Genomic DNA, 13,104 nt, shown 5'->3' on the forward strand with positions numbered 1-13,104 from the left:
TTATATGCTTCTTCCTTGGCTTTAACACTATCCTTAATTTCCTTTGTTAGCCATGGTTGAGCCACCTTCCCAGTTTTACTTTTACTCCAGACAGGGATGTACAATTGCTGAAGTTCATCCATGTGATCTTTAAATCTTTGCCATTGCTTATCCACCGTCAACCCTTTTAGTATCGTTTGCCAGTCTATTCTAGCCAATTCACACCTCATACCGTCGAAGTTACCTTTCCTTAAGTTCAGGACCCTAGTTTCCGAATTAACTTTGTCACTCTCCATCTTAATAAGGAATTCTATCATATTATGGTCACTTTTCCCCAAGGGGCCTCGCACAACAAGATTGCTAATTAGTCCCTTCTCATTACAGAATACCCAGTCTAGGATGGCCAGCTCCCTGGTTGGTTCCTCGACATATTGGTCTCGAAAACCATCCGTAATACACTCCAGGAAATCCTCCTCCACACATTGCTACCAGTTAGGTTAGCCCAATCAATGTGTAGATTAAAGTCGCCCATGATTACTGCTGTTTCTTTATAAGAACATAAGAAATAGGAGCAGGAGTAGGCTACCTGGCCCCTCGAGCCTGCTCCGCCATTCAATAAGATCATGGCTGATCTGATCATGGACTCAGCTCCACTTCCCTGCCCGCTCCCCATAACCTTTTATTCTCTTATCGCTCAAAAATCTGTCCATCTCCGCCTTAAATGTATTCAATGACCCAGCTCTCTGGGGCAGAGAATTCCACAGATTTACAACCCTGAGAGAAGAAATTCCTCCTCATCTCACTTTTAAATGGGCGGCCCCTTATTCTGAGACTATGTCCCTTAGTTTTAGTTTCCCCTAGGAGTGAAAATATCCTCCCTGCATCCACCTTGTCGAGCCCCCTCATTATCTTGCATGTTTCGATAAGATCACCTCTCATTCTCCTGAACCTCAATGAGTAGAGGCCCAACCTACTCAACCTCTCTTCATAAGTCAACCTCCTCATCTCCGGAATCAACCGAATGAACCTTCTCTGAACAGCCTCCAATGCAAGTATATCCTTCCTTAAATACGGAGACCAAAACTGGACGCAGTATTCCAGGTGTGGCCTCACCAATACCCTGTATAACTGTAGCAAGACTTCCCTGCTTTTATACTCTATCCCCCTTGCAATAAAGGCCAACATTCCACGTGCCTTCCTGATTACTTGCTGTACCTGCAAAGTCACTTTTTGTGTTTCTATGGGCCCAAGTTTCCACATGATTTGCGCCTGATTTTTAGGAGCAACTAGTGGAGAACGGACTATCTTAGAAATCGCAATTCTCCACATTTTCTTTTCTGCAGTTCTAGTCAGGTAGAACAGTTCCACTTTGGAACAGAATTTTTTCTTCAAAAGGGGGCGTGTCCGGCCACTGACGCCTGATTTCAAAGTTTCCACAGTGAAAACGTACTCCAAACTAACTTAGAATGGAGCAAGTGAAGATTTTTGTAGAACTGAAAAAACCTTGTCTACACATTAAAAAATCAGGCGCAGGTTACAAATTAGGCGTCGGGAACGAGGGGGGGGGGGGGGGGGGAGGGAGGAAGCCGTTCGTTCCCGTGTGGGGGGGGGAGGGAGGAAGCCGTTCGTTCCCGCGGGGGGGGGGGGGGGGGGAGGGAGGAAGCCGTTCGTTCCCGTGTGGGGGGGGGAGGAAGCCGTTCGTTCCCGCGGGGGGGGGGGAGAGGAGGAAGCCGTTCGTTCCCGTGTGGGGGGGGGGGGGAGGAGGAAGCCGTTCGTTCCCGTGTGGGGGGGGGGGGGGAGGAGGAAGCCGTTCGTTCCCGTGTGGGGGGGGGGGGGGAGGAGGAAGCCGTTCGTTCCCGCGGGGGGGGGGGGGGGGGGAGGGAGGAAGCCGTTCGTTCCCGTGGGGGGGGGGGAGGGAGGAAGCCGTTCGTTCCCGCGGGGGGGGGGGGGGGGGGAGGGAGGAAGCCGTTCGTTCCCGCGGGGGGGGGGGAGGGAGGAAGCCGTTCGTTCCCGCGGGGGGGGGGGAGAGGAGGAAGCCGTTCGTTCCCGCGGGGGGGGGGGAGGGAGGAAGCCGTTCGTTCCCGTGTGGGGGGGGGAGGAAGCCGTTCGTTCCCGCGGGGGGGGGGGGGGGGGGAGGAAGCCGTTCGTTCCCGCGGGGGGGGGGGAGAGGAGGAAGCCGTTCGTTCCCGCGGGGGGGGGGGGGAGGAGGAAGCCGTTCGTTCCCGTGTGGGGGGGGGGGGGGGAGGAGGAAGCCGTTCGTTCCCGTGTGGGGGGGGGGGGGGAGGAGGAAGCCGTTCGTTCCCGTGTGGGGGGGGTGGGGGAGGAGGAAGCCGTTCGTTCCCGCGGGGGGGGGGGGGGGGGGGAGGAAGCCGTTCGTTCCCGCGGGGGGGGGGGGGGGGAGGAGGAAGCCGTTCGTTCCCGTGTGGGGGGGGGGGGGGAGGAGGAAGCCGTTCGTTCCCGCGGGGGGGGGGGGGGGGGAGGGAGGAAGCCGTTCGTTCCCGTGGGGGGGGGGGAGGGAGGAAGCCGTTCGTTCCCGCGGGGGGGGGGGGGAGGGAGGAAGCCGTTCGTTCCCGCGGGGGGGGGGGGGAGGGAGGAAGCCGTTCGTTCCCGCGGGGGGGGGGGGGGAGGGAGGAAGCCGTTCGTTCCCGTGGGGGGGGGGGGGAGGGAGGAAGCCGTTCGTTCCCGTGGGGGGGGGGAGGGGGGGGAGGGAGGAAGCCGTTCGTTCCCGCGGGGGGGGGGGAGGGAGGAAGCCGTTCGTTCCCGCGGGGGGGGGGGGGAGGGAGGAAGCCGTTCGTTCCCGCGGGGGGGGGGGAGAGGAGGAAGCCGTTCGTTCCCGCGGGGGGGGGGGAGGGAGGAAGCCGTTCGTTCCCGCGGGGGGGGGGGGGAGGGAGGAAGCCGTTCGTTCCCGCGGGGGGGGGGGGGAGGGAGGAAGCCGTTCGTTCCCGCGGGGGGGGGGGGGGGGAGGAGGGAGGAAGCCGTTCGTTCCCGTGGGGGGGGGGGAGGGAGGAAGCCGTTCGTTCCCGTGGGGGGGGGGAGGGGGGGGAGGGAGGAAGCCGTTCGTTCCCGCGGGGGGGGGGGGAGGGAGGAAGCCGTTCGTTCCCGCGGGGGGGGGGAGAGGGAGGAAGCCGTTCGTTCCTGCGGGGGGGGGGAGGGAAACGGCTGCCTCAACTTTCTGCGGCTTCCTGCAGCCTTCTCAGTGCTGATGTGCTGATGGCAATGTGCTTTTATTAAAAAATGTTCAAAAATTAAACAGCTACAAAGAACTACAAAAATGAAAAATGGCCGAGTGCCAATGTTTCCTTCACACTGCGCGTGCGCGAATGCTCCAACGCGCACGCGCAGCGTTGCCGGCAGGAAAAAAACTAATTTAAATGGTACCCGCCCCCTCCCACTTACAAAATCGGCGCGAGTGTAGGCTCCGCCCTCCTGGGCGCCGCGCCAAGCAGACATGGAGCCGCAGGGCTCTCCAGAATCGCGCGTTTTGTTTTCGGCGCGAAAAACGGGCGCCCAGCTCGGAGGGGCGCCCGTTTTTTATCGTGTGGAAACTTGGGCCCATTATGTGGTACCTTATCAAATGCCTTTTGAAAATCTCGATAAATTACATCTACTGCATTACTCTTGTCTAGTCTCTCCGTTACCTCTTCAAAGAATGAAATTAGGTTGGCCAAGCAAGACTTTCCCTTTTGAAATCCATGCTGACTATTTATTATTACATTTTTGGTTTCTAAATGTTCTTCCATTTTCTCCTTTAACAGGGATTCCATTATTTTTCCTACCATCGATGTTAAGCTGACTGGTCTATAATTCCATGGACATGTTCTATCTCCCTTCTTAAATATAGGTATTATGTTAGCTATCCGCCAGTCTTCTGGCACCACATCTTTTTCTAACGAATTGCCAAATATGTGTAGTAATGACTCTGCTATCTCTTCCCTAGATTCTTTTAAAATGCGCGGATACAATCCATCCGGACCAGGAGGTTTATGCTCTTTGAGTTTCATTACTTTATCGAATATAATTTCTCGTTTTATTTTAAATACAGTTCTCTCATTACTAATATCATCATCCGATGTCAGCTCTACCTGTTCACCAGACTGATTCCCGGGATGGCAGGACTGACATTTGAGGAGAGACTGGATCGACTGGGCCTGTATTCACTGGAGTTTAGAAGGATGAGGGGAGATCTCATAGAAACATATAAAATTCTGATGGGATTGGACAGGTTAGATGCAGAAAGAATGTTCCCCGATGTTGGGGAAGTCCAGAAACAGGGATCACAGTGTAAGGATAAGGGGTAAGCCATTTAGGGCCGAGATGAGGAGAAACTTCTTCACTCAGAGTTGTTAACCTGTGGAATTCCCTATCGCAGAGAGCTGTTGATGTCAGTTCATTGGATATATTCAAGAGGGAGTTAGATATGGCCCTTACGGCTAAAGGGATCAAGGGGCATGGAGAGAAAGCAGGAAAGGGGTTCTGAGGTGAATGATCAGCCATGATCTTATTAAATGGTGGTGCAGGCTCGAAGGGCCGAATGGCCTACTCCTGCACCTATTTTCTATGTTTCTGTGTTACTTCCCTGGTAAATACTGAAGCAAAGTAATTGTTTAATATCTCTGCCATTTCGCTATTGCTACCTGTGGTATTATCCTGTCCATCCCATAGTGGCCCTATTCCTATCCCAAACTTCCTTTTTAAAAAAAAATTTACATGCCTTGTAACATATTTTACTATTTTGTGTTATGTTCCTTGATAATTTAATTTCATAGTTCGTCTTTGCCTTCCTAATTGGTTTTTTAACTTCTCTCCTAATCACTTTGTATTCTCCTTTATCATGCTCTCTCCTGCTGTCCATGCACTTAATGTATACCTCTTTCATACTCTTCAATTTTTCCCTTACAGCTTTATTTATCCATGGTGTCTCATTAATGTTTAGCTTGTTCTTATTTGTGAGTGGAATATATTTTTCCTGGACTCTGTTGAACACAGTTTTAAATGTTTCCCCTTGCTGCTCTATGTCATTGGATATCCCGGAGGGCTGAAGGAGATGAGAGAGATAAGGAGGGGCGAGGCCATGGAGGGACTTGAAAACAAGGATGAGAATTTAAAAAGCGAGGTGTTGCTTATGTAGGTCAGTGAGCACAGGGGTGCTGGGTGAACGGGACTTGGTGCGAGCTAGGACACGGGCAAAGTTTTAGATGACTTCAAGCTTACGGAGGTTAGAACTTGGGCGGTTGACCAGGAGTGAGTCAGTTCTAGGGGTAACAAGTATCCCCTCAAAAAAAACTCCAGGATAGGTAAATGTGATTGGGATTATTTGCTCGCATGGGGGGTAAATGTCAGCACGGACTGGTTGGGTCGAACGGCCTATTTCTGTGTTGTAATGTCTAGATATTTCTGTACCCGACTTCGGAGCACTTAAGGTGGACACCAAGTACAAAAGGCAAAAATATTGCGTTGCACTCCACTGAAGGTACCAAACATATCAGAGACACAGACATACACCCAACTACCGCAGTACAAGGAAGCTAAGTAAAATGTGGCGTTTAATACTTGCACACATCCCTTATTTCTTGTTTGATGCTGTCCCCAAATCTCACTACTACTATTTGGTGGTCTATACACAACACCCACTAGCGTTCTCAGCCCTTTGGTATTCCGCAGCTCCACCCATACCGATTCCACATCATCCAGGCTACTGTCCTTCCTTATAATTGCATTGATTTCATCTTTAACCAGCAACGCCATCTCACCTCCTTTTCCTTTCTGTCTATCCTTCCTAAATGCTGAATACCCCTGGATGTTGAGTTCCCAGCCTTGGTCCCCCTGGAGCCATGTCTCCGTGATGCCAATCACATCGTATCCATTATCTGCTATCTGTGCAGCTAATTCATCCACCTTATTCCGAATACTCCTCGCATTGAGGCACAGAGCCTTCAGGCTTGTTTTTTTCACACACTTTGCCCCTTTAGAATTTTGCTGTAATGTGGCCCTTTTTGTTTTTTGCCTTGGGTTTCTCTGCCCTCCACTTTTACTATTGTCCTTTCTATATTTTGCTTCTACCTCCTTGTTATTTCCCTCTGTCTCCCTGCATAGGTTCCCATCCTCTTGCCATATTAGTTTAACTCCTCCCAAACAGCACTAGCAAACACTCCCCCGAGGATATTGGTTCCGGTCCTGCCCAGGTGCAGACCGTCCGGTTTGTACTGGTCCCACCTCCCCCAGAACTGGTTCCAATGTCCCAAGAATTTGAATCGCTCCCTTCTGCACCACTCCTCAAGCCATGTATTCATCTGAGCTATCCTGTGATTCCTACTCTGACTAGCACGTGGCACTGGTAGAAATCCTGAGATTACTACTTTTGAGGTCCTACTTTTTAATTTAGCTCCTAGCTCCTTAAATTCGCCTCGTAGGATCTCATCCCGTTTTTTACCTATATCGTTGGTACCTATATGCACCACGCCAACTGGCTGTTCACCCTCCCTTTTCGGAATGGCTTGTACCCGATCCGAGACATCCTTGACCCATGCACCAGGGAGGCAACATACCATCCTGGAGTCTCAGTTGCGGCCGCAGAAACGTCTATCTATTCCCCTTACAATTGAATCCCCTATCACTATCGCTCTCCCACTCTTTTTCCTGCCCACCTGTGCAGCAGAGCCAGCCACGGTGCCATGAACTTGGCTGCTGCTGCTCCCCCCTGATGAGTGCTTCGGGCCCCTCCCACACAGCCTCGGCAGCCTGAAGCTACTGCACATGCGCGTACACTCTAGCGCGCATGTGCAGAGGTCCCGGCACTTCTTTCAGCGCCGGGACCTGGCTCCGCCCCCCCCAAGCTTGTGCTGCGCTGTGCCAAGGGCCTGCAACATTCCAGCAGCGGGGAGAATACCGAGGTAAGTTTTAGACGCGGTTTCTGTTCTAAAAAGTCGGTGCAGCTCGCGGAGTTGCGCCGTTCTAAGCGTGGGGGCAATCTTGGGCCCGATGTTTCCACTCGTGGGGGAATCTAGAACTAGGAGGCATAGTTTCAGAATAAGGGGTCACCCATTTAGAACTGAAGAGGAATTTCTTCTCTCGGAGGGTCGTAACTCTGTGGAATTCGCTGCCCTAGAGAGCTGTGCAGGCTGGGTCATTGAATATATTTAAGGCGGAGATAGACAGATTTTTGAGCGATAAGGGAGTAAAGGGTTATGGGGAGCGGGCAGGGAAGTGGAGCTGAGTCCATGATCAGATCAGCCGTGATCTTATTAAATGGCAGGGCAGACCCGAGGGGCCAAATAGCCTACTCCTACTCCTGCTCCTATTTCTTATGTTTTTGAACAGTACTTTACCCAGGTGGCTCACCCATAAAAATGGTGGCCACCAGGATGTCATTCTGCATGTAACCACAGCAAGGAGTCAACACTTTCAGGAAGGGACTTGACTCTATTCTTGACCCTGGATGGTAGCTTGATAATCTCCCCTCCAGTCCAGTTTGTTTTTCTTCTTACTCTTCTCCATGGTCTTCCCTGCATTTCTGGTTTCTCTCAATCTTGGGGCATTTGGTTCATGGACTACTTCAGGGTCGTTTCCATTTCATTCTATAAATGGTGAAAATATTTGACTTGCTGTAATTTGTATGAACCATTTCTTTGCAGCTTTTGAGCTGGATATTCACTAATAGCTGATCAGTAGTTTCTGATCTCTCATTCCTCACTAAATCACACCACATCATAACCCTCGGGTTACTTAGAGGCCATGTGGCAGAGCTGGCTAGTTTGTTCTATTCTGTATTAGCTAGAACATAAGAATTAGGAGCAGGAGTCGACCATACGGCCTCTCGAGTTTGCTCTGCCAATTCAGTAAGATCATGGCTGATCTTCTACCTCAACTCCACTTTCTTGCTCGATCCTTATATCCCTTAATTCCCTTGGTTCCCAAACATTTATCAACCTTTGTCTTGAATATACTCAACGACTGAGCATCCACAGCTCTCTGGGGTAGAGAATTCCAAAGATTCACAACCCTCTAAGAGAAGAAATTTCTCATCCCAGTCCTACATGGCCAGCCCCCTTATTTTGAGACTGTGGCCCAATGTTCTAGATTCCCCAGCTAGGGGAAACCTTTTATCAGCATTAACCCTGTCAAGTTACTTAAGAATTTATGTCAGGCAAAGTGTTTCAAAATCTACCATCTTCAAAGATGGGCATGTCAGTTGACTTTCTCCCACACATGACCCTGTTCGGGTGACATTGGTCCTTTCATTAGTTCTCAAGATGGCTATCACTTCATCTTTATACTTCAAGATGAGCCCAAAGTTCTGTGACACCTCACTGCTTTGAGAGTTAGCATTTCCCATGTGTCCGTTGGCAGAGCTATGTCGTCTCCAGACTCCAGATCTTGTGCTGGTTATTCTCCGACACTCACTGACTGTTGATTGTAAACATGGTTGGGACGTATCACACCTATGGCCATGTGGCTTTCTGCCAGTCTCACGCAGCCCGCGACTGGCTTTTCCGGTGTTCAATATTGCATATGTGCGGAACTGTGAATGGGCCACGCAGTCCCTTAAAAGGGCCATGCACCCAAAAACATTTACGGCAGTTGGCAGTGGTTTTGTGGATATGACAAAGGGATTTTGTATCATATCTGTTTGGAGAAACCCGTTATCAATAATTACGGCTAAAATTGGAAGACTGGCAGCCAACCTATATTTAATGTATAATGGACCAAATTTTTGCAACTTTACAGTCTGATATTAAGTAACCTCACAACCTCATTGGATTCATCATGAAAGCATTATTCGACAAGCTGGTTACTGCACTTATCTCAGTTGTCATTGATTGTGGCATCTAAAATCTTTTTGCAGGTTTGATGAAGTTTATTATGGACAATTTGTTTCCTTGTACATGAAACAGATGTTTTTTATTGACGACAGCGGACCTCCACTTGGTCACATGATTCTGGCTGTTGGAGGTAAGAAAACTATTGCTTTTCAAGAAAAGTTTTGAAATAATTGCTGCCTTCATCGTTTGTTATCACTAACGTTATTATTGGCCATTTTTAAAAAGCAGCAAGACCTCACACCGCCTAGAGAGTAGCGAATAACATTTCAATGTTGTTGGTAACCGAGCAAAGAACAGTAATATTTGTAAATGTTCATTCCCACTTGTACTATGTTCACCCCATATACCCTGTGGCTCTGTGGAGTCCTCAAAGACCATGTAATATTTGTGAAAGTGTACTGACTAGAATGAGTTGTTGGAGATTTTCCCCTCCATAGTCACCACCGCAACAGAGCGTTGTTAGTCCTGCGGCAACAACTTTGCTTATGGTTCACGCACGAGTGTTTTTTATAATGCCAAGACTGATATCGGTCATTTATATTAAGTGGCAAGATGGTGGCAGAGCAGTTGAGGAGTGTTAATGCACCGTGGTCGCAGGGTGGCGTTAGTGACTTTTATTAAGGCAGTCTTGCGTGTTACGGGTGGCATGTCGACGAGGCAATGATATGATGTTGGGAGCGGCCATGAAGCAGTTGAGAATCTCCGAGAGGAACTAGAGAAACAGGCAGGTGATATTGGAGTGCTTCAGCTGCCCTTCAGCATGACTGACCTGGGAAAGGCTAAATGTGCCAAAATTCCCACTCATGGTTATCCAGTGAATCTTACGGGAAATCCCCATGTATGTGAAGAATTCGGCTGCCTTGACCAAATAGTCCATTGACATTCAAGTACATTAAAAGAAAGTTTTGCACTTTTATATAGGGCTTTTCACCACCTCAGGACATCCCAAAGCGCTTTACAGCCAATGAAGTACTTTTGAAGTGTAGTCACTGCTGCAATGTAGGAAACATGGCAGTCAATTTGCGCACAGCAAGCTCCCACAAGCAGCAATGTGATAATGACCAGATAGTCTGTTTTAGTGATGTAGTTTGAGAGATAAATATTGGAAAGGACACTGGGGGATAACTCCCCTGCTCTTCTTTGAAATAGCGTCAAGGGATCTTTTACGTCCACCTCGGTTTAACGTCTCATCACTGCATTAGGAGTGTCAGCTGAGATTTTGTGCTCAAGTCACTGGGGTGGGACATGAACACACAACCTTCTGACTCCGAGGCAAGAGTTCTACCCACTGAGAAAGGCATCAGAGGGCTTCTACACATAGAACCATACCACAGCATGGCTACCACCTTTTAAAGCTCGGAAAATAATAAGCTAGCAGATAGCGCAGGTAGGTATTAGGATTATAGTAACTTGCAGCACATACGTGCGGGAATAGTAACACATATCATAGAAACATAGAAAATAGGTGCAGGAGTAGACTATTCGGCCCTTCGAGCCTGCACTACCATTCAATAAGATCATGGCTGATCATCAGCAGAAAGCAAAGTTAAAATTGCCATTTGGTCATTGAGACTTTTTTCAGCTGTGGTGAAGCAGTGACCTTTTTGATATGAAGAAACTTGATTCTGTTTTTCTGTCTATTTTCAAAAGTATAAAGTTGCGAAGGATCTGTAAAAGAACATTGGTATTTTATTTCTTTTTTAAAAGTACTAATTGCTATGCATTTCTTTGGCGTTTAATTTCCAGCGTATTTTGGTGGTTTTGATGGGAACTTTGCTTGGAACAGAATTGGTGCAGGTAGGAGTCACTCATTCTTTTTCGCTGTTGTGTTTATTCTGCTAGCAGTGAGCGGTAATCTGATGGTCCAAGCTAAGTGACGCTCCACATAAGTGAATATTGAGAGCAAAAGCTCACGTGAAACATTTTTTAATCTTGTACACCACATGCCACCTACTGGCTCTAAATAGAACCTTGAGTTCTGTTCATGCTAGTCCCCACTGAAGAGTGTTAAAGACAGTAATTCTTTTACTTATGCAAGACTTAATTCAGTAACCATAATCATGATATTTCTAACTTCTGAGGTTGACCTGATAAGCGGGTATCTGATCGTAGCAAAGTGTATTGTCTCTGGCAGTGTGACTTTAATTTTTTTTTTACAGTGTGGGTACGCTGTACTGCTCATTCATTTTGACAGTGCTGCATCTGCATTGGCTCTCAGTCATTACAAAATTAAGGACATGTGGATAAGAGAAATGAGGCTGTAATGAGCTTCAAGCCAAGTTGTAAACCAGAACATAGTTAAAAGAAATAGTCAGGCAAGTCATGACTGAATATGCTTTAACAGCACCTCCAAAATCCACAACATCTATCACCTAGAAGGACAAGGACAGCAGGCGCATGGGAACACCACCACCTCCACGTTCCCCTCCAAGTTACACACCATCCTGACTTAGAAATATATCGGCCGTTCCTTCATTGTTACTGGGTCAAAATCCTGGAACTCCCTCCCTAACAGCACTGTGAGAGCACCTTCACCACACGGACTGCAGCGGTTCAAGAAGGCGGCACACCACTACTTTGTCATGGGCAATACGGGATGGGCAATAAATGCTGGCCTTGCCAGCGACGTCCACATCCCAGGAATGAATAAAACATCATGCATATTATCAACAAATGCTAGGATGTGTTTTGAGGATGTTTGATTTGACATTGAAACAGGTTGATTTAGCACTGTACTGAGGGAACGGTGGCCTAGTGGTTATGGTATTGGACTAGCAACACCGAGGTCATGAATTCACATTCACCACTAGCACCAGAATAATTACCATACAGGTACGGTAATAGAGGAGTCTCGGTCGTGTTTAACTAATCGGTGGGACAGCTCTCCCAACTCGGGCACCTGCCCTCTGATGTTAGTCAGCAGCTGGGCTGAGGTCGCCTTAGTCTTGTGCTGATATGGCTGGGTTGTTGCCCATTCTATTTCCTTCTTGTTGAGGCTTGAACCAATATTGGTGGTTATCCACTGCCGATACATGCCCGTTAGGGTGGTGAATGTTTCCATAACATTACTGCTCTTGATCTGTTGGGACATTGGATCGGTGCACGAGGGAGCAAGGAATAGGTGGTTATGCTGATAGTATGAGATGAAGTAGGGTGGGAGTTGATGTAGAGGTTCAGCCATGATATTGAATGGCGCAGCAGGCACCAGGGGCTGTATAGCCTACTCCTGCTTCTTATGCTGTTGGTGGCAGAGATTACAGAGGAGGGAGGTGCTGTCAATAGTAACCTTAGTGATTTGCTGCTCATGCATACTGCAGCTACAGTGGTGGAAGAGGGTACATATTGATTCTAACGACAGGGGCACCAATTAAAATGGTGTCGAGTTTCTTGAGTGTTAGTCCCACTGCATCTGTCCAGCCACAGAATGTACTCTGGACAGGCGATTTCACTGTGCACCACGAAGAGTGGTTCAGTCATACCACCACTGAACAAGTTGGCTGGCAGGCAGGGATCGGGCTTGGTGGCCTGGCATTGGGTGCACCCACTCAGGGACAGGTTCCATTCCTATCTATCCAGTCATAGCCAGAGAATCAGCTGCAACAGCTTCTCTTCCCACTCCTGCACTGTTACCTCTGGAGTCCCTCAAGGATCTATCCTTGGCCCCCCCCCCTCCTCATCCAAATACTGCCCCTTGGTGACATAATCCGAAAACACAACATCAGGTTCCAAAAGTACGCTGTGACACCCAGCTCTACCTCACCGCCACCTCTCTTGACCCCTTCACTGCCTCTGATTTGTCACGCTGCTTGTCCGACATCCTGTATTGGATGAGCAGACATTTCCTCCAGTTAAATATTGGGATGACCAAAGCCATTGTCTTTAGTTCGTGCCACAGATTCTGTTCCCTCCCACCTACTCCATCCTACTCTCTAGCCACCGTCTCTTGCGCATCTCTGACTTTAATTGCTCCGCCATTGGCAGCCGTGTCTTCAGCTACCAAAGCCCTAAACATTGGAATTCACTCACTAAACCTCTGCATTTCTACCTCTCTCTCCTCCTTTAAAATGTTCCTTAAAATCTACTTCTTTGACCAAGCTTTTGGACACCTGTCCTAATATCTCTTTATGTGGCTTGGTGTCAAATTTTATTTAACGCTCCTGTGAAGCGTCTTGGGGCCTTTTACTGCGTTAAAGGAGCTATATAAATGTGTGTTGTTTACTTTGGTATGCTTTTCCTTAGCCTTTGATTGAAGTTCACTTTCCACTGACCAAAGCTGCCCCATTTTCCCCTCTAATTTGGAGTTAGT

At 48.6% G+C, this 13,104-nt stretch overlaps 1 protein-coding gene across 3 annotated transcripts in view; it reads left to right on the forward strand.

Moving 5' to 3' along the window:
• Positions 1-13,104, forward strand: part of pomt1 (protein-O-mannosyltransferase 1) — an 86,771-nt gene that overhangs the window by 14,961 nt on the left and 58,706 nt on the right. For all 3 annotated transcript variants that reach the window (XM_070863715.1, XM_070863714.1, XM_070863716.1), the window contains exons 3-4: positions 8,822-8,928; positions 10,545-10,595. In XM_070863715.1, the coding sequence (XP_070719816.1) occupies positions 8,822-8,928; positions 10,545-10,595 (158 nt within the window). The remainder of the gene's footprint in view (positions 1-8,821; positions 8,929-10,544; positions 10,596-13,104) is intronic.

The sequence above is a fragment of the Pristiophorus japonicus genome, chromosome 20, assembly GCF_044704955.1.
Source record: "Pristiophorus japonicus isolate sPriJap1 chromosome 20, sPriJap1.hap1, whole genome shotgun sequence".
NCBI classification, from domain to species: domain Eukaryota; kingdom Metazoa; phylum Chordata; class Chondrichthyes; family Pristiophoridae; genus Pristiophorus; species Pristiophorus japonicus.